Source organism: Pelodiscus sinensis, chromosome 4 (assembly GCF_052426305.1).
Source record: "Pelodiscus sinensis isolate ZL-2025 chromosome 4, ASM5242630v1, whole genome shotgun sequence".
NCBI lineage: Eukaryota > Metazoa > Chordata > Testudines > Trionychidae > Pelodiscus > Pelodiscus sinensis.
In genome coordinates, this window is record NC_143055.1 from 85,822,234 (window position 1) to 85,846,413 (window position 24,180).

Genomic DNA, 24,180 nt, shown 5'->3' on the forward strand with positions numbered 1-24,180 from the left:
TGTGTGGCTCTGTAAGTCCTGCTGAAAAAGTGAGATTGAGATCATGGCCTAGCTACGTACTCACACATGGGAACAAGGGAGCTTAAGGAAACCCTTGGTTCACCTGTGCTTACTACCTACAAAGCCTTGCAAATCCACAGATATTCTGCTTCATATCTGTGAATAACTGCATCCGTGGACCATTTTTGCTGAGAGTTGCTAGTGCAGCTTGGAGTGTGCATGGGGGAGGTATCTGATTTCTAGGAGAAGAGGAGGGATTCCAGCAAAGCAGTAACGTGCCCTTCCCTGAGGGGGGAGGGTCCACTCCAGTCCTGTGGAGTTGGAGCTGGGGGGGCAATGCCCTGGGTACAGGTGGGTTCCTGGGCAGCGGGGCCCACAACCTGCCATGGGGATTGGAGTGGGCAGGACCCCAACACGGTACCTTCTGCCCCACCCTGATATGTCAGAAGCTGCTGCTACCAGGTGCCATCACTTACAAGTTCCAGGTAGCAAAAGCACTCATTGCAAATCCATTCTCTTGAGACCTTCTCTCTGACCCCATGCTGTGCCTTACCCTCCCGTCCCTGCTCTCATGCCACTGGCTCTACTTACAGTGTGAAGGAGAGAGCAGTTACCACAAAGGTGCTATTCCTCTTCCTGTGCAGGGGACAGAGAATTGGTTACCAGAGTCTGGGAATAAGGAATCTTGGTTCTGCCCCCTCAATGTGTTGGAAAGTGAACTGCTCCAGAAAAAGGAATAGTGTTGTTTTACTGCTTAGAGCAATAAAGAAGGAAAAAAACAACAACCCTGAATTATTCCTAGATTAGATTAATAAAGGCAGATTATTAAAGTACAATCTACCCTTGAATATTGATAAGTTCCCTCTAAAGATTTGTAGTGGAAAAGTCTGTAAAGGTGAAAAAGAAAAGAAAAATTGAGTTTGTTCATTTTTTTTATCTTTATAGTGTATGGAGAAGGCCTAGAAGGGTTGCTTTCTTTTTTTCCTGCTGATTTTTTTCTTAGAATTATTAAAATTAAAACTTCTCTAATGTTAAGAAAGTAGGAAAACAGGAGTTACTACAGGCAGTCCCCGGGTTACGTACAAGATAGGGACTGTAGGTTTGTTCTTAAGTTGAATTTGTATGTAAGTCGGAACTGGTACATATTGTAGGGGAAAGTCTAGCCAAACATTTCTCCAGAGCTCAGTTTTATTCTCCTACACCTCACTTCCCTCAGTCCTTTATTCTCAAGCTGAGGTGTCTGCTGAGAAAAGCCGCTCTGCGTCTCCCTGGTCTGCGGGGGGCGGGGCGCTAGCTTCGCGTCTCCCTGGTCTGCTGAGGGGAAGCAGCTAGTGTGGGGTTGCCTCACCCCGTTTGTAAGTAGGGATCCGATGTAAGTCGGATCCATGTAACCCGGGGACTGCCTGTATATTGTATCTGACCAGTAGTCCATCAAGTCTATAACCTGTCTGCTGCAGTGGCCAATACCAAATGTTTCAGAGGAAGGAATGCTCAGTGTACAATATTCCAGTGATCATAGAATCATAGAACTGGAAGAGACCTCAGGAGGTCATCAAGTCCAGCCCCCTGCTCTAGGCAGGACCAATTCCAACTAAATCAACCCGGCCAGGGCTTTGTCAAGCCGAGACTTAAATACCTCTAGGGATGGAGACTCCACTACTTCCCTAGGTAACCCATTCCAGTGCTTCACCACCCTCCTAGTGAAATAGTTTTTCCTAATATCCAACCTGGACCTCTCCCACCACAACTTGAGACCATTGCTCCTTGTTCTGCCATCTGTCACTACTGAGAACAGCCTCTCTCCATCCTCTTTGAAACCTCCCTTCAGGAAGTTGAAGGCTGCTATCAAATCCCCCCTCACTCTTCGCTTCTGCAGACTAAACAGACCCAAGTCCCTCAGCCTCTCCTCATAAGTCATATGCTCCAGCCCCCTAATCATTTTGGTTGCCCTCTGCTGGACCCTCTCCAATGCGTCCACATCCTTTTTGTAGTGGGGGACCCAGAACTGGACACAATACTCCAGATGTGGCCTCACCAAAGCTGAATAAAGGGGAATGATGACATCTCTGGATCTGCTGGCAATGCTCCTCTTAATGCAACCTAATATGCCATTAGCCTTCTTGACTACAAGGGCACACTGTATCTAGCTTCTCATCCACTGTAACCCCCAGGTCCTTTTCTGCAGAACTACTACTTAACCGGTTGGTCCCCAGCTTGTAACTATGCTTGGGATTCTTCCGTCCCAAGTGCAGGACTCTGCACTTGTCCTTGTTGAACCTCATCAGATTTCTTGTGGCCCAATCCTCCAATTTGTCTAAGTAATTCTGTACCCTATCTCTGCCCTTAAGCGTATCTACCTCTCCCCCCATCTTAGTGTCATCCGCACACTTGCTGAGGGTGCAATACATCCCCTCATCCAGATCATTAATAAAGATATTGAACAAAACCGGTCCTAGAACCAAATCTTGGGGCACTCCGCTAGAAACCGACTGCCATCCTGACATGGAGCCATTGATCACTACCTGCTGGGCCCGGCCTTCTAGCCATCTTACCATCCATTTATCCAATCCACAATCCCTTAACTTGCTGGCAAGAATATTGTGGGAGACCGTATCAAAAGCCTTGCTAAAGTCAAGGTATATAACATCCACTGACTTCCCCATGTCCACCGAGCCAGTTACCTCATCATAGAAGCTAATCAGATTGGTCAGGCATTACTTGCTCTTTGTGAATCCATGCTGACTATTCCTAATCACTTTCCTCTCATCCAAGTGCCTCAATATGGATTCCTTAAGGATCCCTTCCATGATTTTTCCAGGAACCGAGGTAAGACTGACCGGCCTATAGTTCCCTGGATCATCCTTCTTCTCTTTTTTGAAGATGGGCACTACATTTGCCTTTTTCCAGTCATCCGGGATTTTTCCCGATCTCCACGACTTTTCAAAGATAATAGCCAAAGGCTCCACAATGACATTTGCCAACTCCCTCAGTACCCTCGGATGCACTAAGTCCGGACCCATGGATTTATGTACGTTTAGCTTTTCTAAATATTTCCTAACCTGTTCTTTACCCACCACGGGCTGTCCATCTTCATCCCATCTTGCGTCACTTGGCGCAGAAGTCCCCACATCATCTGTCACTAGGTTACCTCCTTCATCCATTAGGGGCCGCACACCTTCTCTGATCACCTTCTTCTTGTTAACATGCCTGTAGAAACCTTTATTTTTATCCTTCACATCCTTAGCCAGTCGCAATTCCATTTGCACTTTCGCCTTCCTGATAACCCCCCGGCATTCTCGAGCTATACCTTTAAACTCCTCCCTGGTCATTTGTCCAAGTTTCCACTCTTTGTAAGCTTCCTTTTTGTGCTTAAGTTCACCAAGGATTTCCCCTGTAAGCCAGTCTGGTCTCCTACCATGTTTGCCTCTCTTGCTACGTGTCGGGAGGTTTCTTTCTGTGCCTTCAATAAGGCTTCTTTAAAATACTGCCAGCTGTCCTGGACTCCTTTCCCCTTCATGTTAACATCCCAGGGGATTCTGCCCATCAGATCTCGGAGGGAGTCAAAATCTGCTTTTTTGAAGTCCAAGGTGTGTATTTTACTACTCTCTTTTCTTCCTTTGGTCAGGATCCTGAAATCTACCATCTCATGATCACTGCTTCACAGGTTGTCACCCACTTCCACTTCCCCTATAAGTTCCTCCCTGTTTGTGAGCAGAAGGTCAAGCTGCGAACGGCCCCTGGTCGGATCCTTCAGCACCTGTGTCAAGAAGTTATCCCCAACATTCTCCTGGATTGCCTGTGTACTGCCGTATAGGTTTCCCAGCAGATGTTAGGGTGCTTAAAGTCCCCCACGAGAACCAGGGCCTGCGATCTGGAAGCTTCGCTCAGTTGTCCGAAAAAAGCCTCATCTACCTCATCCACCTGATTTGGTGGCCTGTAGCAAACACCAACCACAACATCAAGGCTGTTGTTTGCTCCTTTAAACTTAACCCATAGACTCTCAACAGGTTTTTCTCCCTCTTTATACTGGAGTTCAGAACAATCGTAGTGCTCTTTTACATATAGTGCTACTCCTCCTCCTTTTCTCCCCTGCCTTTTGTTCCTGAACAGTCTATACCCTTCCATGACAGCACTCTAGTCATGCGAGTCATCCCACCAAGTCTCTGTTATCCCAATTAAATCATATTTCTTGGTCTGGGCCAGGGCCTCCAGTTCTTCCTGTTTGTTGCCCAGGCTTCTCGCATTAGTGTACAAACACTTCAGGTAACCAGTTGATCGTCCTATCTTCTCCATTCGAAACTGGGGTCCTCCTTTCTCGTTCCTTGCTCTATGCATTTCTTCCCGGTATCTGACTTTCCCACTCCCCTCAGGGTTTTGGTCACCGTCCCCCGACGAACCTAGTTTAAAGCCCTCCTCACTAGGTTTGCAAGCCTGCCCATGAAGATGCTCCTTCCTCTCTTGGTTAGGTGGATCCCATCTCTTTCTAACAGTCCTTGCACCCGGAACAGTCTCCCATGGTCGAAGAAACGAAAGCCCTCTCTGCGACACCATCTGCGCAACCACACATTTACATCCTCAATTCGATGATCCCTGCCCAGTTCTTTCCCTTCAACAGGGAGGATGAGGAGAATACCACTTGCGCTCCAAATTCTTGGATCCTTCTTCCTAGTGCTACATAATCAGCAGTAACACGCTCAAGATCATTCTTGGCCATATCATTAGTTCCCACGTGGAGAAGCAGGAAGGGGTAGCGATCCGAAGGTTTGATCATCTTGGTAAGCCTCTCAGTGACATCCTGAATGCGAGCTCCCGGTAAGCAGCACACCTCTCGAGATTCCAGGTCCGGACGGCAGAGGGATGGCTCAGTCCCTCTTAGGAGGGAGTCCCCGACCACCACCACCCGTCGTTTCCTTTTGGGGGTGGTGGCCGTGGAACCCCCATCCGTAGGACTACGCATCCCATGCCTTCCAGTAGATGGTGTTCCCTTCTGGTTTCTTCCTTGTGAGGTCCCTTCCAGAGCTTTCAGCACTGCAGAGCCTGTGGAGAGAGCTTGAAAGCGATTGCTTATCTCTATAGCATCGGGGGATTCCTGTGCTGGCCTTTTTCCCCTTCTAGAAGTTACATGCTGCCAGTTCTCTTCTTGGTCACGTACTGCCCTCTCTGGCTCTTCCGCCTGCTGTGCTTGAAGGATTAAATGCTGCCTTCTATCGAGGAAGTCTTCATCCTCTCTGATCAAGCGTAGGGTCGACACTTGGGCCTCCAGTCCTCTAATTTTTTCTTCCAAAATGTCGACCAGCTTGCACTTGGTGCAGATGAAATCTGTTCTTTCTTCCGGGAGGAAGACAAACATGGCGCACGCTGTGCAGGTAACAACAGCAGACCTATCACCAACCATCGCTGCTGTCCTGGAAAAGGGATTTAAAAAGAAGGCAAGAGAACCTCCCACCTTTCCCAACTCCCTCTCAAAACTCCCTGTTAGCACTCACCTGTTCGCAAGCTCCTTGGTCGCTTGCCCACTGCCTTATAAAGCCCCTCCCCCTACCAAGGCTCAGCCAATCAGCAGAGGCTTCTAGAATTCAAACTTTAATTAGAAGCCAACAGTTTCCACCTGCCAATCACAGCCAATCACAGCACAAACTCCATCAAGGGGAGGGGGAGGGCAGAGGGGAGGTGGGGAAAAAAAGCCTCACTCAAACACAGGGGAAAATAAATAAATAAATAAATAAACAAAAAACAAAAAAGAACACACACCAACCCTCACTCACAAACACAAGCTCAGCACACAGCAAGAAAGCCCCAAACACAACACCCACTTCCCTCAAGACTACTGTACCTGCTTCTCCTCTACCTGGAGAACTCCCTCTCTAAAGCCTCACTCGAACAGGGAAAGGGGAAGAAAAAAAAAACCAATACCACCACACACCAAACAAACACAAGCTCAGCACACAGTAAGAAAGCCCCAATAACAAAACACACTTCCCTCAAGAGTCCTGTATTTGCTTCTCCTTCACCTGGAGAACTCCATCTCAAAACTCCCTGTTAGCCCTCACCTGTTCGCAAATTGTGATGGGCAATTTGTGGCCCACAAACCACACACTGCTGGTCAGGGTAAACCACTGGTGGGCTTCCAGATTTTTTTATATTTCATAAAGAAGTTGAAAATGATACAAAGTCATATATTTTGATTGCAGATAATCTTTAAAGATTTGGACACTTTATTTAGGTTTTTATGTGGAAACTGAGCACTTTAGAAAATCTGGCTCTCATCAACTTGTTTTTGGTTAGTTCAATTCAGAAAGGATCTCTGTGGCAGACCCATACTTTCCTAAGATCAGGGACCTGATGTTTATATTTTATGTTATGTTTTAATTTGTTTTTACTACTGTGTGGGTGATGAAAAAGAAATACAATAAAACAATATTTAAAATATAGTTAAAAAAGGAAAAATCCCTATGACTTCTGAAAATGAAAACATTTAAAAAAAATTACTATAAATCTCTGTGGGATTTTTTATAATGAGAGTAAAATAACATTATTTTGTAATATGAGTCCCAGGAATCTGTAAAATGATCATTTTATCCACTCTGCCAACTACTTCTCTTTGTGCTAGGATTCTGTTTGAGGAATAGTAGCCTTAAGATCAAATACAGGTCATTTATTTTTTAAGAAATAGTTTTCTATAAAAACTTTTTAAGAATGAATGGATTTCGGGTTTTTTTTTCCTGACAGGCTTGCAAATTGCAATCACTGCTCTTCCTTTTCCCCTTCCTGATTTTTTTTCTTCATGGTATTTTAAGGACTGTAATTTTTACTTTATCATTTGTTACTTCCTGTAACCTGAATCATAGTAATAGTATAGATATTGAAGTAACACCAACATGCCTGCTAATCAGTAAATTGGTTCTATGGATGTAACTTTGTCAAACTAATTTTAAAAAAACCTTCCTCGCCAGTAGAGAGACATAGTCTTACATCTAAGCTTCAGTTGCTCTGAGAAAGTGATTGAGGCCACTTAGACTTTTATTTATTTTTATTAATATTTAAGTAATGAGCAATCAAATATCCCTTGAAATCCTAGTATAGACTGCACATACAGGGTGTGTCTACACAGCACCCCAAACTTGAAATAAGATATGCAATTTGCACTACGCAAATTCTGTATCTTATTTCGATTCTATTTCAAAATACAGTGAAACGTTTGTTATCTGGCACTCTGTTAACCAGAAAACTTTGTTAACCAGCATTGCCCCCAGCCACAATACTATTACATCTTCAGGCGCATAGGCCTGGCTTGATTTACCACTGTTGGCTTAACAATTTTTTATTTAAGAAGTACTAATAATCTTTAACTCATTTAAAAGATACCAGGTAGCTATTTCTAGATGTACCCATACTTTTACTCAGTGTCAGTTAACTGAACATGGCACATAATGCTTCTGTTGAGTTGAGTAGGATTTCTGTCTTGCATGAAATCTTTGGCAGATGGATTTTGTAAGGTCCATACACTGCAGTAATGACGTTTGATTTAGCACAAAGCTCTGTGTCTTCGTGAGAATTCATCAGAAAAAGTCCACCACCTGAACTGACAAAGGATTTTTAAGGTGATCAAAGTGCAATTTTATAAAGTGTTCTTGTCGTTAAGTCTTCTCTTGTTGAAATAAATGGCAAAACTCCAAGAACTTGCCCCAAGGGAAGAAATATTGCTAACATATAAGCAATGATGGCTGATGAGTGAAGGGCCTTAATGCACATGTAGTTATTTGTCTTCTTCAGCTGGTCTTTCACTATCAGGAAATGGCCAACCCAGAGATTACTATTTTAAAAAGGGAGTCCATGAGCATAAAAATCATGCTTAGGTTGTTACAGACCTGTTACAAGTGTTACTGCATCTAAGATTACTATAACTGAGGCTAAAGAGAGACTTTTTTTTGCTTTGTAAGTTTATTTTGTACATATTTGACATATATAGTCAGTTTCATTGTTTCCCCTGTATAGTCAGACAGTTCATCACATCTTCCTGTTATTATTTGGTAAAAAGTCTTAGCCCTGGTCTACAGAAGGGCGTTATTTTGAAATAACCTCCCTTAGGTCAAATTTATAAGTGGAGTGTTCACACTACCAAGCCTGGGATTTCTAAATCATGGGCCACTTATATGAAATCTGTACTCCTGCTTTCTTCAGGGAATAACACTAATTTAAAAATAGTTATTTGTAATAGCATTAGTGTGGATGCTCTGGTGCTACTATTTTGAAATAACTACTCTCCAGAGTAATTTGCTCTAATTACTCCCTAGTGCTTCCTAGGGCTCTAAGTTAAGGTGGCACGGTCACATTAAGGATCCTTCTTCAGACTAATGTTGATGCTTTCCATAGTGGGAGTTAAGTCCAATTTAGTTATTTTGAAATAATTTCCTAGTGTAGACATGCCCTCAAAGGGATAGTATTCTAACTTTAAAAACAATGAGCAATCCTGCAGCAGCTTAGAGGCTAACAAATGTATTAGGTCATGTTAGTCTCTAAGGTGCCACAGGACTGCTTGTACCTTTTTGGGTCTTTCGCAGAGTACCAGGGGACAGAAATTTAAAGATGAGAATGTGAATTTTAAAATGAAAAAACTGACTGTGGGACTCAGATGGATGTTGCATATGAAGCTACATATGACTACTGTTTAAGTTGACTGTGTTGCTTTACCTATGAACATTTTAAGATGTGTGTGTGGGGCTGTGTCAACACTACAGAGTTTTTTCAGAAAAACAGCTGTTTTTCTGAAAAAACTTCATTTACGTCCACACTGCAATCACGTTCTTTTGAAAAAAAATTGAAAGAACAGAGGGGGTTTTCCGACATTAGTAAATCTCTTTCTATGAGGAAAAAGCTTTTTTTCCAAGAGAGCTCTTTCAGAAAAAGGCATGTGTGTGGATGAGGAAGAGGGAGTTCTTTTGAAAGAGGAAGATAGATGAAAAAATCACAGGTGCCCTGGTGGTCACTCTGTCCATAGTAATCACAGTTTAAATGCAGCTAGCGTCCATTCACTGAGGATGCTATCTTTCAAAAAAGCAGATTGCTTTTTCGATGTGCTTTTGCAGTGTGGACGCTCTCTTTCGGAAGAAGTTTTTTCGGAAGATCTCTTCCAGAAAAGCTTCTTCTGAAAGAAGCCTGCAGTCTAGATATAGCCTGGGGAAAATAAAATAATTACTAATGTTTTAAGTAATTAAACTGAAGAGCATGTTGCTATGTTTGCACTCTTCTGTTTACACTACTAATCTTTTTGTAAATGTTAGAAACAAATTACTTTTGACATTGGGAACAAGTTGTTCCATTTGTTTGAAGAGAAAAATATACTGGGTTTGAGACTCCTCGGACATATAGTGGTGTAAGTCAGAACTAACTCCGCTGAAAACAATGGAGTTACACTAGTGCAAGAATAATCAAATTGTGGCCTCTTTATTCTTCTTTGCATCACTTCATTTTAAAGGACAAGATGAACACCCAAAGACAGAAACGTGATTTGATTTAATTTCTTGATCTATAAAGATTGGGCCTAATAAACAAAAGAATAGTATTGTATTCTCTACAGTCCATTAATTTGCGGTATACAATGGAATGTATTTTCTGGACTGCATAGTAGCAAACCTTGAAATATTTCTTTCAAATACCAATACCATGTTGATTTAAAATCAGCTATAGTCATGGAATCAATGTTCTGTTTCTATGCAGTGAAGGCATAATGGGAAATGATGCAATACAAATATAAAGAATCGTGATTCTTTTTCAAGACCATTCAATATATTTTCTTTTCATTGGCTTGGCTTAGTCAGTTGTAATTGAGAAAAATGTATTCTGAGAAATCTGCTTTACTGATATAAATTACTTCAGAGCATCAAAATATCTTGTCCTTTTGCTGTTTTGTTCTTTAAAGGAATCAGTGCAGGGATTCATTCTCTCTTCATCAAAGTCAGTGACCACATGAATGAGCTTGGCCAGTTCTACAATATCAGTCATAGCAGTCGATCCCTTAGGTGCCAATGAGTAATACCCACGAATGGTAAGATTAACAAAAAAAGAGAGCGCCCAGTATACATCAGTGTAAATAAAAAAATACTCCCAACATGCCCTTTTTAAGGTAGTGTTAAGCTGAGACTCTTGCAGATATAAAGGATGGGAAATTTCAGAGTAACATTTTTGACACATTAGGATCTTTCATTACATAATTGCACAATTTATAGTTAAGGATATGGCTGACTTAACTTATCTGAAGTCCTCCTTACTACCTACCCAGTGTGTGCTCCAAGGTTGCTGCCTGCAATTACTTCCCAGTAGGTCTTTATTTTGCCAAGAATGTGATAGAACTCTGCTCCTTTAGCAGTTAACTTAGATTCTACACCATGACTGCCAGTTTCTAGGCTTCCTGTCAACCAAACTCTATTATTCTTGTGTTGTGGATGTGGTTCAAGAGGCAAGATGTAGGGTAGTTATATGGCAATGCGTCTTCAGATTGTATATGGAAGTCTCAGTAAGATTTCATGAGTACTTCTGATTGCTGCTACTGTCACCAGCCACTGTAGGTGAGACAGTGGGAAGCCGTGGAGAGAAATGAAAAGACTTCTAAAATTTAACAGGAATTCAGTTAGTAGTTTTCAATAAATATTTAATGGGGTTATCAAGAAATTTCACTAACATTTTAGGCCCTTTTCATAGGTTTATGAAATATCCTATAGAATTCTATCAGATAATATAATTTTCTGATACATTCTGGAAGGTAGTAAAAAATCTACAGTTTTCTGTAGAAATTAACCATTCAAAAAGAATAAATAAAACTCTGGTCCATACAGAGTTGAGGATTAATCAGCTGAATAAGTAAGTATTCAACTAAAGTAATATCCTGATTTTTGAGAAATCTAGTTATTTTAGAAATTAATCTGAAGACTTCAGCATTTAAAAGCAGTAGGTTTATCTGTCAAATGGAAGGAGAATTTGCTTTGGTGGTACTTAAGGCTAAGTTTTTGTCAGAGTATTTTAATGGACATGTCATGGGAAATAAACAAAATTCACAGAAGCCCATAACCTATCCCTGACTTTCACTAAAAATGTCTCTGACAAAATGGGGAGGCAGGTTTAGCGTCCACTACTGCTGGGGCTCTAGGGTCACCCATTGCTGGGTTGGTAGGAGCTCTGGGGAGCCCTTGCCCCCAATGTCTGTGAGCTTATGGGGGTCTCCCACCTCCTGCTGTGTCTGGGCAGTTGTGTGGAATCACTCTTTGTCTGAGTAGCTGGACAGCCCTGCTGCAGCTGGTATTTCTTAGCTGTCCCACGCCCAATGCGATCTTTAGGTGAGTCCTGGGTCCATTAGCTCTTCCCACAAGGCTGTGGAAGGGACCTTTAGACATGGGGAGGCTTGTGCCTGCCTGTCTCCTCGATTTTCAGTAAGGCTGCAGCCTCTTATTGCCCCCTCCTGGACAGGGTGCCAACACCAGTGCAGGAGCTGGGAGGAATGGAGGGGGGCTGGCTGGAAGCTCCAACCTGGAGGCAGAAAATGTCATGGAGACCTGTTGAAGTCACAGATTTCATGATTTCTGTGACCTTTGTGACATAATTGTAGCCTGAGTTGTAGTTAATAGTTTTACTTGTGATCTTTAAGCAATAGTCAGGGAGACAACATATACACAGTGGCTACGTCTACACTGGCATGATTTTCCGAAAATGCTTTTAATGGTAACATTTTCTGTTAAAAGCATTTTCGGAAAAGTATGTCTAGATTGGCAGGATGCTTTTCCGCAAAAGCACTTTTTGCGGAAAAGCGTCCGTGGCCAATCTGGATGCGGTTTTCCGCAAAAAAGCCCCAATCGCCATTTTCGCGATTGGGGCTTTTTTGCGGAAAACAGTACTGTGCTGTTTACACTGGCCCTCTTGCACAAATGATTTGTGCAAGAGGGCTTTTGTCCAAACGGGAGCAGTACAGTATTTCCGCAAGAACGCTGATGATCTTACATGAGATCTTCAGTGTTCTTGCGGAAATTCAAACGGCCAATGTAGACAGCTGACAAGTTTTTCCGCTAAAGCAGATGATTTTGCAGAAAAACTTGCCGGTCTAGACACAGCCAGTGTGTTCCACAAAGTCTTTTTTTATCCTTAGACTTCCATCCAACTTCAGCTGTTTTTCCTAGTTTTTAAAAACATTACCTCAGAGTTGAATGGAAGCTAGCTTTAACCTTATTCCATGCCCTCTTCATAAGAAGAGTGAGTATAACCCTGCTTTTGCACATAGCTAACTACTGCCTCATTTTAATGGTGAAAATCTGGGCCTTGTGCCTTGTGTAAATCCAAGAATACATGCACACACAAATGTGTTACCACTTTATTCAACCATTGTTCAGATGTTGAGTAGAAAAGTTGAAAATGCAGGTTGAACCTTCGAAATCTGGGACTTTTTGGTCTGGCAATATCCATGGTCCAGCAGGACCGTGGATGTTGTTGGATCAGAGTGCCCTAGCACCTGGGCATGTGAACTGGCTGGGAGCCCTGGCCACTGGGACTGGTTAGCCCTGTCCCTGGGGACCTCAGGCCAGGTGGGGTAACAGCAGGACAGCTAGCAGCAGAAGTGGGGCAGTTAGCAAGCAAGCCCCATCCCCAGGAATTCCCAATTGTGTGTGTGGGAAAAGTGGGGCCACGGTAGCTGAGGAGCTCTGTCCCTGGGGAACCCCAACACACCGGAGCCTAAGTCCTGCAGGCTGGAGCCCAGTGGCAGTGGGGCCAGAGCAGAGCCAGCCACAGGGAGGGGGAGCATCCTGGGAGGCCAGTGGCAAGGGAGCTCCCCTGATCTGGCAAATTTCCTCATTAGGAACATGTCAGGTCCCAAGCGTGACAGACAAGGAAGGTCCAACCTGTAGTAATATTCCAGAAAAACCATTGAATGCTCTGAAGAGAAGGGTCACACTTTTTTGAAGGGTATATAAACTTGCTGTGTAATACCCAAAAGACCTAGCAATGACACGGCAGCATGGGAAGTAGTGAAAATGTTAAAAACCTACAGTATAATTAAAAACAGTTAAAATATAATGTAGTATCAGTGTCCCACTGAAAATGGATATGTTACACTGTTTTGCAATAGTTATCACTTTATAACTGATGTCCGCAAGATTGGGTCCCTTGTAGGGATGTAAGCGACTAGTTGAGTCACTATTTGAGGTAGCAAAGGGGGGAAAGCAGGAGCCAATGCTGGGGGGAACTGACTTCAAAGCCAATTCCTCCCAGAACTGTCTCTATGGTGTGGTGGGAGGGGAATAGGGGAGGTAGAGGTGCAACAGTCTGGGACTGGTGGGAGCTGGTGTTACCTGGGGAACTGAGGTAAGCAATTGTTGTGGGAGCTAAAGCTAATAGCAATGACTAAGCCCACGGCCTAAAGCCGGATGTCCCCCTCCCAGAAGCCAGATTCGGCCTGGTGTTACGTATCTGATCACCGTTGGATTGGGTAACCACAAATCAGGCTAGACCAATGTTTAGGGCCAAACCATATATTTTGAACAGTAGAACATACACCAACAACAACAGTGTAAACCCACCCTATCCCAGAAGAAAAGAAGATAGATAAGTCCCGGATACAACAAAGGGGAATATACTTTACAAATCAGAGGCAGATGGCGATTGATGCCTGCGACCTTCTACCCTGTAGCTAGTGTAAAGCCTTAGGGGAGGACAGCAGGGAGTCCCTCGCTGACAGGGAAAGGTAGTCCTGTTGAACGGCCCTCCTGCAGGTGGATCTCTGCCTCCAGTGAGTCGGGTAGATTCCCTCTGGGATCGGCGCTTGGTAGCCCTTCGACTTCCAGTCCAATCCAGCGGGTAAGGATGATGGTAACTGAGTTCAAGTCCATGTGGCAGAAGCCAATAATCCTTAAGTGGGGCGTTCCCACACTCGCGAGGCTCTCTCTCCCACACTTGAACAAATCCAATCCTTATACCAGAACCCACAAACTAAAATGGATCACCACGGGAGACGAACAGACACTGACAGGACTTGGGACAGCAGACAGTGACTGACAGGCTACGATACGGACGGACGGTGGCGAACCCGAACCCTTCCTTGGTCAGGGCTTATAAGCCCTTCAAGGCGGGAAAAGGGTGGTAAGGGTGGTGTGCAGCAAATGGTGCCGTGTGCAGCACTCCAGTAGGGAGGGGTGCACAGTTTCTGAGCGGTGTGTAGCTCATTTTAGTGCCTAGTGCACAGTTTTGGGCTGAGTGCAAACGATAGTGCGGGGTGCACTGAGCAGGTGACTGTGTGCACTTAGGTTTTGGCGGGAAAAGGGTAACACAGGGAGAGGAAGGGAAACAAGATGGAATCTAAAGAGGCTCCATTTTGAACATAATAGCTTTAAATGACTTTTCCCTGGCAACACTGGGAGTGCTTAGTCCTGGCTTGCACCGGGTCCCGGACCTATTCCTGCTGTGGCTCTACTTGGGGGTAGGTGCCATGCACCCTCCCTCCATCCCCCTCCCTGGTGCTCTGAGGGGAGCTGGGCCTGTCTGAGGAGGCCTCGACCCAGCCAAACTCCCCATTATCCTCTTTCCTCTTCTTCCCCCATGAAACTTGGGAACTGCACATGAGGGGAATGGGGCCAGGGATAAAAATATGTGGAATTAGGGAGAGGCATTTTCCATGCATCACCTCTTCACCAACTTTGATGAAGAATTTGTATAGTGTTTTATATATACCTCTTTTACCTGGTGGAGTGAAATGAGAACCTGGTATCCTGAGGAAAGCATAGTAGAAGAGACCATGGCACACTCATCCATTAAAACTGTGCAGCTGTGGAAACAAAGTGAAGCAAAACAGTGGGGACCCTGGAAATATCTTGATAGCACACGGTCAGCTGCACTCATCAACAAATTTTTCCTCAATATTGAAATATGAATAAACTTTCTCATCTGTCTGCATCCTTCAAGAAATGAAGTTGTTTGGTTCTGCAGGGATTGATTATTGAGGATGAGATTAGAAGAATCTGATCCCCTTATCAAAAGCATAACTCTCCTTTTGACGTGCATTATTAACGTCAGAGCTTCGGAGAATGAAAATAGGGTAGTCAATTAAAATGACACCAACAAATCAATGTCAATTTCTATGACAGAAATCCAGTTGCATTTCGTGTTACAAAACCTGCACTTGTATCTATTTATAAAAGCAATACTTAAGAATTCTGTTCCAAATATAGAATAGTGATAGAAATGCAGCCGTGTTAGTCTGGTCTAGCTGAAACAAAAGACAGAACTATGTAGCACTTTAAAGACTAACAAGATGGTTTATTAGGTGATGAGCTTTTGTGGGCCAGACCCACTTCCATATGTGGAAGAAAATCGGCACAACCATATATACCAAAGTGATACAATCAAAAAAATGAACGCATGTGAAATTGACAAATCAAATTTTAGAACAGAGTGCGGGTGAGGGGGGAAGGTTAGTGTCTGTGAGGTAATGACATAGGGGTGATAACTTCCCCTATTTAGTCTTTAAAGTGCTACATAGTTCTGTCTTTTGTTCCAAATATAGTTACATTGTTTTCTGCATAAATGTATCTTCAGTTGTTTTTGTTTTTATTATTCCAAATTTACATGTCAAATTCATTACTAGAAGGATATAAAACAATCCATATATTATGGATAAACAATTATGAAATAGTGATTGATACTTTAATGGAAACACTAACAAACTGTTAATTCTAATGTCATGTATAAATATCCCATATTAAGGTCATTTTAAAACACACTCATGTTTGTCTGAGAGTACCTTAGTTCTTCATTTTTAGTGATATTAATTTTATATTAAAATAATAAGGATGATATTTTGATTTTTTTTTAATCCTGTGTAAAGAAAGGACTTGACTTGGTATTTAAAGCAGACATAAACTGGAGCAAATGGAATGGCACAGCAATTATTCCTTGGAGCTATTTCCCACCTGGTGTTGACAAGATGAATTCATATGCTATCCATGGATCTGGGATTGGAAGAACATATGAGGCACTTTATCCAATACCTAGAGAGGAGATTGAATTTGATCAGAAGCCTAATTTGTGAGTACAAAACCGGTATCTTATTTTTACTAGTTCTTGTCTGTGACTATTAATACAGTGAGTTTGGGAAATCCTTCCTACTGCAGAATAATGCAGTGAAATACTTTCAGCATGAAACTGATAAGAATTTTGAAACTGCCTTTTGGGTCTTGATTCAAAGCCCATTAAAGTCTGGAAATGGAAGTCCTTCCATTTACTTTAATAGGGTTTTGACCATAGGCTTTGTGGTGTCCGGGGTGCAAAGCAGGCTCAACATTATTGGTTTCTGCCTGTGAAGATTCCTCCTATGCAGGTAAATCCTCAGGTGGAGTAGAACTACTATACAAACTCCTACTCTACCCCCTCTCCTAACCCCAAACCAGGAGATAGCTGTGCTGTTCCTAAAATTCATCAATCCTTGCCTGCCAAAAAGACCCTCTTTGCCCAGGTAAATAGACTTCAGCTTTCAGGACTTCAGCTGTCCTGCTAAAAATGGTTATATAGATGTTACAGCCCATGCAGAAACTCAGACTAGCTCAAGTCCAGCTGGACTCCTAGGTTTGCTCCCAGCTTCAGGGTGTGCACATATCTTTACAGCCGTAGGCAGCTGGATTTAAGGTAGAGGGAACAGCCTTTGAATGAGATTTGTCAACCAAATAAACCTTTACATTTTTGGTCACAATTTTGGGTATCTGTTTTGTGAATGCAAAAGCAGCATTTGTGTCCTCAGTAATTTGACCTTGAAATACTAATTCAGTTGGCACCATTAAAATATTAACACTTACTGTTCAGAGGAGTTACAGTGACTGGGTATTTGTCATGTTTCCTGTTCGAAAGAGAGTCCCACAAATACAGCTGTAAAAGTGAAACTGAACTCCAATAACTAACAAGATTTGACTAGCATCGAATCTATTTACCCACAGAGTGACTATGCACAAAAATGTAGACTCCAATGATTGTGCATAATATTTTGAGTCCAGATTTTGGTTGCAGCCCATCTTCACAACAAACAGTTCATTTTGAAGTGTATTATTAAAATGAATGTGGAAACTTGTATCTTTACTTACAAGTTGTTGTTTTTTTCTATCCTTGTTTCTTACCAATAGTCATCGTCTGGAGTATTTCAAAAGCTTCAGTCTAAAGTGGATTATGGGAGACAACTGGGAGCAACCAGCATCAGACCTGTGGATATAGCTTAATCAGTGTCTACAATCAAGTAACACTCTAAATCACAAACACAGTTATTATTTTTATATATATATAAACACTTCAGCAAAAACTAACAGCCTCTATCCTCCAAATACTTTAAAAGTCTAATTTTAGATTTCTGGAATGAAGTTGTATTTTGTCACTTTTTCAACTGATGTGGCAATTAAAATAAAGTAAGAGGCGATGTCCTTTGATAATGTTTTGTTTTATATTCAATTATATACAATTAAAAGATAAAAAGGGGTTAATGAGTGTTTTAAGCACCCTTTTAATGCATGTTTTATCTTCCTTAAAATATCTCTTGTAAGTTAATAGAAGCCAATTACAGTATTTTGATCTGTCTGCAAAATACAAATGATATTAATATGTAATTTTAATAGTAATATATTTCAGTGTGAGTTTTTGGGAATACTGTTGAGGAAGATACTAAAAACAGGGTTTTTTTTTCTTGAATAGAGTAATGTCCGTCTGCCTGGAAAGATTTGTAAGGGACCATGATGCAGACTCATGGTGCTCTACAAGGATGAAGCTGGAGATCACAGATACAAACTAAGACACCATATCATGCAATACTTTCATCGCTACCAAAATGATTCGGTTCTCTTCAGGCTCTTGTATCACACAGATTACCCTTTTTGGATTTATAAGAACTTCTGCCCCAAAATTAAATAAGGGGGCTGCACAGTTACTCAATTCTTAAAGGAAATGTTGTAGAAAAAAATTCAGGATTTAGATTAGAATTGTAGGATAGATGCTGCCTATTATGTGTTTTACACAGTGCCTTGCATGATAGGGGACACTGGCTAGGGCTTCTGTTTGATACTGTAATACAAATATAATAATAAAGGAAGTGAAGTTCATATGCATGAGTTCTCTTTCCCCAGATAGCTCCATAACTTGCTACCATGGAACTTTGTGCTTTGGTATTGGGAAATGTCCATGGCAAACCAGCCTTTCCCATTGACCCACATAGATCTCAGAAGATCTGTAAATTCTAGAGGATGAAAGCTTTGTTGTTTCTATAAAACATAAACAAACTCCATTCTACCCCATTGAAAGAAATCAGATTAAACTACTGAATGGAAATATTTCCATGTTGTAGGAAGTGATCTAGTCCATAAGCTAAGCTAATAGTCCCAGCAACATCAAAACCAGTCATGATTGCTTAAAGTACATATGCAGAATTGCTCTGTGATCTATTAATAACTATTCTGTTTTGAACTTAGATTTTTATAGATACTTGGAAGTACTAAAGTTGGTTGTAGAGCTTTTTTCCTCTACAAATGCTATTTTCAAGGGTAACTTTCACTGAGCTATAGCGACCATACAATGTGTCCTGTGCTGTCTTGGCCAGTTGTTACGCATTGATGAAATACTGCAGATGATGATCAGTCTATTTTCCTGCCAAAATATCTTTTGCAGATCTTAGAACTCTTCTGAGTTTAGAACTTTTCAGGCCCTAGTGAAGTAGATATTGAAGTTCATGTACCAGTAGTCCAACAATGAGACAGAATGGAAACACATTGTAGTTAAGTATTTTGCCCAGTTATTTGCATTTATAGGAGCAGGGCCAAATGTGATCCTGGATTAAGTAAGCATAATTATTAGTAAAATCAGCTCCTGGGCTGAATCTAGCCCAATGTCTTTAAAGCTTTGTCTTGTATTTCTTATAATGTCACCTTAAATGTGAATTTAGGAACTTTAAATGAAAGTGTGTAAAGTTTTCTCTGCAGAGTGTTATTAACAAGAGGGCTTCTGGATTAATTCAACAGCCAGGTCTGTTCTTTCAGCCATAAGCTATGCTGTCAGGGAAACTTAATTACAGTTTAAGTGGGATGCAAATGAGTTGTGACACTACATCATTTCACATGAAAGGTTCATTACTTACATTAACTTGCACAATGCTCTCTCCTAAGCATAAGCCTCATTACAATTTTTTTATTTTTTAACATGGTTAAATGTGAGTAGGACTTTTACTTTTAATATGTCCATTCTTAATCATTTAAGCTTTAAGCTGTTACATTTATTAAATCAGTATAAAATTAACTAACATCTACATGCCAGTCACTGAAATGCTAGTCATGTCTGTTCCCACTTCTCATTCTGAATTCTAGTTTGTTCATTTTACATGCCGAGCTGTGAAATGTTAACTTGATGTAGACTTGCATGCTCTTCTTCAAGTGGGTGGGAAGAAAATACCATGATTCTTAATGCTATAACTAAAATAATCCTGGGTTAATAACTTAATCATGTATATAGGACAGGGCTACTCAACTTTGGAAGCTCTAGGGGCCACAATGATACTCACGGCACATACCAAGGACCGCAAGGTAAGTGTGGTTGCGTGTACATGCAAATATATATGCAAATATATGCATATAGCTTCTTTCACACTGACGGGCATGAATACAAAGATTAAGGAAAGACTGCACAACATGCAGGCTCTATTTAAATCAGTTCTGCTGATATTAATAAAATGCAACCCAATTTCAACCCATATGATAGCACTTTGAATGAGCAATGACAATCCAGGAATTTAACCACTAAAATGCATATCAACAAAAGACCATTATATTGACTACTTTTTTGTTTTGGCTCCCACCTGAAGGCCACATGTTGAGCCCCATATAAACCCAAACTGCACCACAGGCCACAAACAAACGGGCCACGTGCCATGTGCTAAGTAGCCCTGATTTAGGATGACCAATATTTGGTAAGTGGTGAATCAAAGATCAGTTATTGAGTCATTCTCAAAAAAGAAAATACTATGTAATGTCTTAAATAGCAGAGGAACCAGTAAATAGCAGCTGCCTAGTAGAGGGTAGCCTTTATAAAGGACTGCTGTGGTGTAGTACTGGAAACTGTGGGAATAGTTTGATACAGTTCAGACAGAGGGCTGTCCTTTGGAAGCAGTGCTTTTTATCCCGGTTTCACTCTGCATCTTTTCTTCCAACTTTGAATACTGCACAGAATATTTTTTTCATTTCCCCCTCTCTTCCTATACCTATAATTTTTTAATACCATTTATATTTTAGGCAACAGCAAGCAGCAATCGAATTACTATTTATTTGCCAAAGTATCAGATCAATATGGATCAGTATTATAAAATATATTATAAAATAGCTATTCTGTCTCTAAGGAGCTGATTTTCAGTGTACATAATGCGACTAGTTAAAACTAAATTTAATCAAAGCTGCCCAGCCTGAGTGAGAGAGTCTTGAAAAGTATACTTATAAAAGTGAAGCAACTTTTTCTTGGACCCATTTATTTTCAAACCCAGATGAGATTTGATTAGCTAGAATAATCCTCAAATTGCAGCTAAAGCAAAGTCATGGAGTCAAGACTCCTGGGTTCTATTTTCACATCAGCCAGTGATTTGTTGTTTAACTTTAAGCAACTCACATTTTTTGTGTTGAATTTAGTGCTGATTGCAAATGCCAGGCAGGCAGGCATTCCTGGTGATCTTCTGGCAATTGAAGTTCAGTGCTTACACACAGTAGATATGGTATAAGCAAGGGTCAGTGCTAGTTTGCCTGTATTTTCCTACCTATATGCTTTACCTCTGACTCTCAAGAGATGAAGTATTAGTTCTATTTCCAAACCTATTCAGGTTCCAATAAGCAAACTACTTAAGAACATGCTTATCTTTAAGTGTGTGAATAGTCTTATTGATTTCAGTGGGATCACTATGAAATGGGACTATTCACTAAAATTAGTGGGACTGCTCATGCAAATGGTGGGACCTGAGTCACTGCCTTTTTTTGCTGAGACTCCAAAGAAGGATGCCAGTTATCCATGATGTTTATGATCTGGACATCTGGCTATAGGGAAATAGATTAGGGCAATCAAACTCTTACATTTAGGCCACTGAACAGTCTTCAGATAATAGTAACTTCTAATCAGTACTAATGTGGATCTGAAATAGAAATCAAAGAGATGAAATGTCACATACTATTACTAATCACCTGAACTGCCCATACCTTGGCAAATTGCATCTCTCCATATATCTTAATTTTTCTGTGAAAGGGGTATTTCATTGATTTCTTGTATTGTGACAATTACAAAAATAGATGAGCTAAAAATACATACATGAGCAACTGCTCATTACTTGGTGTTTCATTTCCCTAGAGAGGTTGGCGGGGTGAAGAAGTAAACGACTATTATTTAATCAGTATAGGCTCCCCTCCCCTTCCTTAATTTTCCTGATTTTTATGTAAATAATGATACAGTGCAGAACTGACAGTAGAAAATTATTTGACTTTTAATTTTGTCCATCTCTGAAGTAAATATAACAATGCTTCATTAACTGCAAAAGGTCTGCAGTGTTTAAGAGGAGTACCCATATTGATAAACACAGGTTCTCTCAAGCAACAAAATGATGTGCATCTCCTAAAGAAACTGAATAGTATCATAGTAATAGAAATGTAGCCGTGTTAGTCTGGTGTAGCTGAAGCATATCCTTTGGTATATATGGTTGTGACTATTTTCTTCCACTATTTGATCTGAGGAAGTAGGTCTGGCCCACGAAAGCTCATCATCTAATAAACCATCTTGTTAGTCTTTAAAGTGCTACACAGTCCTGTATTTTGAATAGCATCAGTCTTTCTGTTGGGTTTTTTCATCCTTCTTCTGAAAATATTCTGATTTCTAAAGTTTCACACTAATTTTGGAACCTGTGTGCAACTGCACATTTGATGGATTTGTGATTACATTGCAGCTGCCAAACAACATTCCACTGAAGTCTAAATATTGTTGAGCCATATTTCTAGGGCTGAAAGTGGCACATGCTTTACAAACATTGTGGCACCAAACCAGTTTAAATCTTTCCATTGCTTTGATTATATCTTCATTGTTACACCAGCACTTTTTAAAAGTGGAGTTGATTCGAAAATGAGGGGGAAATGCTATTTTTTTCTAAAAGAATTTTCCCTTTTTTGTTGAAAAATTTCTAATTTAGACGTTCAAAAATTTGATCAGATTTGAGAGCTTGCTTTCAGGAACCATTGATTTATTTTAGAGCTGTTTTTGGTACATGAAAATATTGTATTTGGACATGGCTGTGATTTATAATGCTGTTGTGTAATGCCTTAAGTTCTGTGAATGTACAGAAGTGCTTACTACCTGGATCTTCCAGAACCTCAACTCTCATGTCCCAATTGCTAAACAATCTATACTATTGTATTGTCATTTTATAGTAATTAGCCTAATGAAGAACATTGCCATTTTTCCCTTTCTGAGGTAGAATAGGAAAAGACAGTAAAGAATAATTGGGACTCCTGTTAAAACCAGGAACACGTCTTCCCTCTCGTGGCAGCTCAGCTCTGCCTGCTGGTGTGTTGGGGTGGAGGTTGGCTCTTTAGCCTTCCCCCTGCCCTCTCCCTCCAAGGTAAATAATAGCTTCATGCATCCTCCTCTGTGCCTAGAGTAGAGGTCCATGCAAGAGAGGTTAGTGTGTGTGTGTGGGGGGGGGGGGGAAAGAGGGAACTGTTTAAATGATTATTTATGCAACTTCTCCTTTTTTCATTAGCTATTCTTTGAACCAGTTATCCTCACTACTGTATTCCTTCTGGCCTTGAGAAGTCATTACTCTCAAGGAATTCAGATTTAGGTATTGGCATAGAGAGTACTCTTATTAAGTTTGCAAATGACACCAAGATAGGAAGAGTTGTAAATAGGATGAAGTTTAATAAGGACAAATGCAAAGTACTCCACTTAGGAAGGAACAATCAGTTTTACACTTACAGAATGGGAAGCGACTGTCTGGAAGAAGTACTGCAGAAAAGGATCTAGGAGTTATAGTGGACCATAAGCTAAATATGAGTCAACAGTGTGATGCTGTTGCAAAAAAAGCAAACATGATTCTGGGATGCATTAACAGGAGTGTGGTGAGCAAGACACGAGAAGTCATTCTTCCGCTCTACTCTGTGCTGATTAGACCTCAATTGGAGTATTGTGTCCAGTTTTGGGTACCGCATTTCAAGACAGATGTGGAGAAATCAGAGAAGGTCCAGGGAAGAGCAACAAGAATGATTAAAGGTCTAGAGAACATGAGCTATATGGGAAGAATTGGGCTTGTTTAGTTTGGAAAAGAGAAGACTGAGACGGGACATGATAGCGATTTTCTAGTACCTAAAAGAGTGTTACAAGAAAGAGGGAGAAAAATTGTTCTCCTTGTTCTCTGAGGATAGGACAAGACGCAATGGGCTTAAACAGCAGCAAGGGAGGTTTAGGTTGGACATTAGGAAAAACTTCCTACCTGTCAAGGTGGTTAAACACTGGAATAAATTGCTTAGGGAGGTTGTGGAATCTCCATTACTGGAGATATTTAAGAGCAGGATAGATAGACGTCTATCAGGGATGGTGCTTGGTCCTGCCATGAGGGCAGGGGACTGGACTGGATGACCTCTCGAAGTCCCTTCCAGTTCTAGTGTTCTATGATTTCTTTTATGTGCTAGTTAGGGCCTTTCTTTAAAATACATATTTCTTTAACCAAACTTGAGCTAACTTTAATTCTCTAATTTTATATTGATTCTTCAGGGGCATTATTATCCCTTTTACCTCTATGCTCTTTAAATACATTGAAAATTTGTTTCCAGTATTAAGGCTAGCATATAGTGATGGACTGGTAAGAAGCTGTATGGTGGATCAGAGCATGAAAACTGGAGAGGAATTTGTTGCTGGTGCAAATGATTTTATGGTACCAGATGAAAAGTTAGCAGGTTGGACAGTGAATGTAGACAAATCAGAGCACAAAGGAATGAACATAAATTAAACTTGAAGGAAGAAACAATGTAATCATTTATTAATTGTATTAAGTAATCCCTACTCTTAAATAAGTGGATGATATTCAATAATATTACTTTAGTTGCCCTCTTGTAGACATAACAATATTAGTAGTTATTTAGCTAGTGTGAAATAAACTTGAAGGTAAAT

At 41.0% G+C, this 24,180-nt stretch overlaps 1 protein-coding gene and 1 long non-coding RNA gene across 2 annotated transcripts in view; one reads left to right on the forward strand and one right to left on the reverse strand.

The window, feature by feature from the left end:
• LOC102462442 (UPF0462 protein C4orf33 homolog) overlaps positions 1–17,324 on the forward strand; it is a 33,849-nt gene extending 16,525 nt beyond the window's left edge. The window contains exons 4-5 of the mRNA XM_025187117.3: positions 15,860–16,059; positions 17,145–17,324. Coding sequence (XP_025042902.3) covers positions 15,860–16,059; positions 17,145–17,232 — 288 coding nt within the window. The 3' untranslated portion in view covers positions 17,233–17,324. The remainder of the gene's footprint in view (positions 1–15,859; positions 16,060–17,144) is intronic.
• LOC142829592 (uncharacterized) overlaps positions 13,414–24,180 on the reverse strand; it is a 38,563-nt gene continuing 27,796 nt past the window's right edge. Inside the window, exons 3-6 of the long non-coding RNA XR_016349455.1 lie at positions 17,139–17,220; positions 15,945–16,022; positions 14,716–14,800; positions 13,414–13,852 (exon numbers count right to left, since the gene is read on the reverse strand). This is a non-coding gene — a long non-coding RNA (uncharacterized LOC142829592). The remainder of the gene's footprint in view (positions 13,853–14,715; positions 14,801–15,944; positions 16,023–17,138; positions 17,221–24,180) is intronic.